The following is a 6045-nucleotide window of genomic DNA, read 5'->3' on the forward strand; positions in this document are numbered from 1 at the left end:
GTGTTCAGAAGCCAATTTGCTCGACGACTAAGCCATTCGGGAACCAAGGTACCACTGTACTCTAATTCTCATTTATCTGTGGGGTGGGGGTACAGAATCACCATCTTTAAAGTATGAATAGCAGAATGCTATGCCCCACCTCTGTTCTGGGAACGAAAGGGACACTATTATTCCAATGGTATGAGCTGAAAGCATTAACAGTCCATTTTCTCTTTATGCCAACTTTTTGAAGGCCTGTTTTGAAGAAGCAGATCTACAGAAGCAGGTCCGGCTTGTTCTGCTCTGGGTTTTCCCAGTCCTAAGAAGAGACGGCGGCTTGCCAGAAGATATAGTGTTGTTCTCAAAGTGGAGTATATGGTCAAGGACTTGGGGCCAAAATAATTTGCCAGTCACAGTGGGAGAGCCTGTACAAAATCCCATTATGTTATAACTAGATGAAGCATAATTTGGTGGATTTTGTAAAAAAGGAGCAGGTAGTTTTTTCTTCGGGGGAAAAAAAGCAAATCAGGAAGATTGATAAATGACAAAGAAGCGCTTTCAAAGTTAGAATATACGTAATATATTGATAGATATAAATAACAAAGAAAAAATATTGTGATAAGTAAGTGGGTTGCAGATTTAAATGAAGATATTCTGGAGGTAGTATGAGAATCCATGTGGGAGCAATACAGACATAATTCACCACATGGAAATCTTTTAAAGTAATAGCAAGATAGTACATGACGCCATAGAGAATTAAAACGATTTATCTGGAGGAGAAAGCTGAATGCTGGCAATGTAACGCTGCATATTTGATGGAAAGGTCTGGTTCCACAAAAGCTTTCAATACTTATATTGAGATGTGGTGCTGTACCCTCTTAGAATTTAACTGGGATATATGGAAAGTGCTAGATCAGAAATGGAAAAAAATGTATGGTTTACTATAGCAGCAAAAATATTTGTGCAAAATTAGGAAAGAAACAGAAGTACAAAGAATAGTGGATTGGGAAAACTGAACATTTAGAGAGAAAGAGAACTTGGACATGTTTTGGACTTAATCTAGAGATAGTTCTTAATGGGAAATATTAAAGGAACTATGCCTTACCTTGTTATGGTTTACTGATATGGCATTGAGTCTGACTGTGAACGACAGATTCAAACCTACACACTCAGGCATGAAATGCAGCTCATTCATTCGAGTCATAGTCTCAGCCTGATCTACCCAGCAGGGTTAATAAAAGATGAATGAAATGACAACTGCTATGGTTTCTTATGCTATTGACCTCTGGGTTTCATGCTACAGGCTAGGAGCCTTTTTTTCCCAAATCATCAGGATCTCCAGGAAAGAGGAGGGGGAGATAGACAAAATGCCAACTATCCATTAGAATACCACTTAGTTAAATTGCAAAAATCAAGCATTCCAGCTTAGCTAGCCCATCAATGGAATTAATAAGAGTCACGTGCCAGATAAGCACAACAGCATTAGGGCAAGTCATTCCCAAAGACAAATAAGAGCTACTGCCCAGGCTCTAATTGAGGTCTCTATACCTCTATACCCCCCTTAATATGCACGTGGGCATGCACACACACCTGCGCACGCACACACACACACACACACACACACACACAGGGAGGGAGGGAGTTTTGTAAAAAGTCAGACCATTAAAACATCTAGCACAGTAACTGACTGGCATGAGCATCTAAGACAGAGAATGGTCTTTTCTAGTATTCTGCCCAAGTACCTTCTAAACAGATACAGTGGTACCTCGGGTTAAGTACTTAATTCGTTCCAGAGGTCTGTTCTTAACCTGAAACTGTTCTTAACCTGAAGCACCACTTTAGCTAATGGGGCCTCCTGCAGCCGCCGTGCCACCAGAGCACGATTTCTGTTCTCATCCTGAAGCAAAGTTCTTAACCTGAGGTACTATTTCCGTGTTAGCGGAGTTTGTAACCTGAAGCATATGTAATCAGAAGCATATGTAACCTGAGGTACCACTGTATTGTGGTCAAATTCTTCCTGGGATAGCCAACATGGTGCCCTCTGAATTAAATCCCCTGGGGGGAAAACTGTTCCACAGCATGGGGCTACTCCTTGATCCATCACTGTTGCTTAAGGTCCAGGTGGCCTTGTTGACTAGGAGTGCCTGTTTCTAGCTGTTCAGCAGCTAGTACCCTTTTGACAGATGTAGCTTCGCCACAGTGATCCATGCTCTGGTAACTTCCAGATTGGACTATTGCCATGCACTCTACACAGGGCTGCCCTTGAAGACAGTCTGGAAGCTGCAACTTGTGCAGAATGCAGGAATAAAGCAGAAGTGGGCATTTCTAGCTGGACTCAGAATATACTGGTCTTAAAGCAACTGCTCTGGTACCAATTCACTACCAAGCCCAGTTTAAATTGTTGATTTTGGCATTCAAAATCCTAAGTGACTTGGGCCCCAAATATCTGAAGACTCCTCCTCCCATATCCACCTGCCTGGACTGATGGGAGGCGCTGCTGGCAGTACCATCTCCTTGTGTGGTTTGTGGGCTGGTGGCGCATGGTGGTCCCCAGATTGTAAAATGTTATCTCCTCTGAGGTGCATCTTGTATAGTTTTCAGCATCAGGTCAAGATCCCCCTCTTTACCCAAGATTTTAAGACAGTGGATGTTTTCCCTTGTGCTGTCTTGCTGCACACCTGTTTCGCTGTTCTCATTATTTTGTTTAGTTCTGCAGCTTTAACTTGTGGTTTTCAATTAATTGTACTATTTTTATATGGCCTGCCCCGAGACCATTCAGTGAAGAGAGGGCTAGAAGTAGAAAAAATAAACAAATATATAAAGTCATCCCTGACCATTGATGTTGCCAGCTGGTGCTGAGGGCAGTTGTACTCCAAAACATCTGGATATTGCTACTTGGGACTAAGTCTCATTTAATTTAATGAGGCTCCCTTCTGAATAGGCATTAACAGGACTTCATTGTGAACCTATTCTCCCATCTGACCCCACAGCTGCACTTTTATTCAGCCCTGCACAATACATTTTGCTGCCTGAGGTAAAGGACAAGATAGCACTTCCACTTTCCATGTACAGAAACCACCTCGATTGGCAGCTGGAATTTTGCTTTAATAGCTGCAGCAAGATAACATCATCCACTGCACCTGAGGACAACAGGTTAGTTCAGGGAGTACATGACAAGCTACATAGCACACACAGCTCTGATCTTCAAGGGAAGGGAGTGCCCAGAGGTTCAGGAGGAATTCGTCACCTGAAGGGACTGCCTTCCTCTGCCTAATGGTAGAGCTGGCCCTGACTTTGATTTCTGAGCCATGTCTGCACTGCATAGTGCACACAGCAGAGTATAACTTGTATTTATACTTTTGACTGATTAGGAGAACTTACTAGTTAGAAATTTAGGCCAATAAAGATTATAGAGAACCTAATCTTAGGGTATCTGTGCATGACTCACACAGCAATTTCCCTAACAGCTAGTAAGAATGCAGCCATTAAGAAAACCTGGTGATGAGTCAAGATTGAATCCATGTGAGGGCAGGTGGGCCAGAACACATACAGCCAGGGTTCCTGTGCCTTTTTATAGTAGTATGCAAGATGACATTTTAGCAGCTGCAGGTTTTTTCACACTGGCACAATAAGCTGCATTTACTCTAAAACAACACCCCTTAGATACAGCTAAAGGTACAGGAACCCCTTCAGGAGCACTAGACCAGGGAGGGATGGAGAAATGTGGTGATACACATGAGGGAATGGGCAATGCATGCACAAACTAAGCTTGCAAGTTCAGTTATACCATTACTATTCCTCCAGAAATAACCACGAACAATCCCTGGAGGGTCAGGTTAGAGTGATTCTACCTTAGCAAGAAGAACATGAAACTAGATGGGTCTTCAGGTAGCTTCCAATGCAATGCAAAACTGCAACACAGAAAGCCTGCTTTTTCTGCATTTAGTATTTGTAAAACATTTCCACATCAACTAGAGAGGGCAGGGAGAGGCACATTTTCTGCTGAAATATACAACAGCAAAAATGTGCAAGGAACATTTTGCCTACTCAGTTACTAAATATTTTAAATGCTCCCTTTCCTGCTAAATGAAATCCATTAAACACCCCCAACATTTCACACAGCAGGCAATAAAAGAGCAATTGTTAAGAAACATTTTGAGCTTTGTAGACATGATGCTACATATGGAACAAGCATGGTTTCTTACCTGATTTCCTTTTTGAGGATCCATAATCCCTGAAAAAAAGGCAACAACAGATAGACATGGTTAGGTCTTGAAGCACAGGGGAGAAAAAAGGTAGAGCCCACTCTCTCAGAAGCACGTTGTGGGCTCCCCCTCTTTTAAACTGTAGCCTGGGACCACAAGGCATTGACACACACACCCAGCCGGTGATGCACCCTCCCTTGATCAGCAGCAGCTGGTGCTTCTGCAGCAGAGCCTAACAAGCCCATGTGATCCACTAGAAAGAGCCGACCATCCACTCAAGGGAGGGGGAGAGCATATCAATTCTCCCTTCTTTAAATCAAGCTTCAGATAGAGCTGTTACTGGCTTAACCCTTTATCGTTTTCATCCAGCGCAGAGGCACAAGCATGCCGGCTACTCCTTGCAAGGTTACCGCATTTGCTTCATTAAGCGATACTGTGTGACGCTTGCAGTACTATGGTTTCAAAAAAGCAGTTTGCCATCTGCATACCCCTGCAGCTTCTTCTAGTTATCTCTGCCTAACACTTGTCTGTGCAAAAGAAGAGTAGAAATGCCTGGCTTCTTTCACATAAGGAGAATAAATGCTGTTTTCTCACTTTGACTGCTTCTTTTGATTATGGGGCTGACAAGGTTTCTTTATTTCTAGAAAATATTTTATTAACTTGTGCATTCACATAGATAGCTGTTAAAGGAGAAGCTCTTGCATTTCCAAAGCAGGATTTTCCCACCATCACCACAATCATATGCATGCTTACTTAGAAGTAAATCCCAATAAGTTCAATGGGAACTAACTCTCAAGTAGGTGTGCATAGGATTTCAGCCTTAAACATGAGAAAATGCACATTTTCCAATAGCCATTTCCATAAATTGCCCATCTATTAGTACAATCTTTTCCCTATTAGAAATGAATAACAACCTGGTGTTCCCCAGATGCTGCTGGACTCCCAACTTCTAGTAGCCCCAGCCAGAATGGCCAAGAGTCAGGATTATGGAAGTTGGAGTTCCACATCTGGAAGGCCACAGGTTCCCCACCTCTACTTTAAGTGAAGCAGCTCTCCAAAGTCATAAATGACAATAAGGGCATTTCATGAAAACATACAAATAGGAAATTGGTTAAAGCATTTAAATAATGATTAAGAACCTGTTCCCCACCTCTTGAAGCTACTGACCATTCATAGGTGATTGGGGGGAACTGAAGAGAGAATAGAATACAATGTATGGGTGTAAACAATACTGTGAGCAGAACACCCAGTGGTACCAATGCTTCTCTTTGGGGACACAACCCCTGACTACTTATCCCCTTCCTTCTGGAGCTCTGAAATTGTTAAAATTGAGACGTCTGTAATGTTTCTAGCATTCTGACTCCTTTCCCTCTCTTCACGAGACAAATAAACCAATGAAATAAAAGTAATTAGTATCCTATTCATTTACTAAGCTAAATCGTTGCATTGTGGAGCCCTCTTCAACATGAATCTGTTCCTTCACAATCTGGGTCAACTTTTTCCATAGACTTAGAATGCCTCTCATTGTGATGGTATATTAAGTACAAGAGCCCAAAATTCCTTGCCTCCAGCAAAAACAGGGCTTGAGGAAGGCCAAAATTTCTGAAATTCTCTCTGTTCAAGCAGAGTAGACAGAAAGAAGGGCCCTGTGTTGAGGAGAAGGGGCTGCACAGACTTGAAGCAATACTGTGATGGTATTAGAAGAAGCTACAGCCTAGTTCTACACATGTTTTACTCAGAAAGACTTCCCATTCTTCAATTATATATGGCATAAGCGCTTCTCAGCTTGCAATCCCAATACAGTCATACCTTGGATCCCAAATGCCTTGGTATTCGTCCATTTTGGCTCCTAAACGCCACA

The 6045-nt window shown here is 42.3% G+C and overlaps 1 protein-coding gene across 12 annotated transcripts in view; it reads right to left on the reverse strand.

The window, feature by feature from the left end:
• SH3PXD2A (SH3 and PX domains 2A) overlaps positions 1 to 6045 on the reverse strand; it is a 248555-nt gene that overhangs the window by 92417 nt on the left and 150093 nt on the right. For 11 of the 12 annotated variants that reach the window (XM_082225245.1, XM_082225238.1, XM_082225249.1 and 8 more), the window contains one exon: positions 4185 to 4213. In XM_082225245.1, the coding sequence (XP_082081371.1) occupies positions 4185 to 4213 (29 nt within the window). Of the gene's footprint in view, positions 1 to 4184; positions 4354 to 6045 lie in introns of those variants that run through there. The other variant, XM_082225240.1, reaches the window with a different exon arrangement.

Source organism: Podarcis vaucheri (assembly GCF_965113315.1).
Source record: "Podarcis vaucheri genome assembly, chromosome: 5".
NCBI classification, from domain to species: domain Eukaryota; kingdom Metazoa; phylum Chordata; class Lepidosauria; order Squamata; family Lacertidae; genus Podarcis; species Podarcis vaucheri.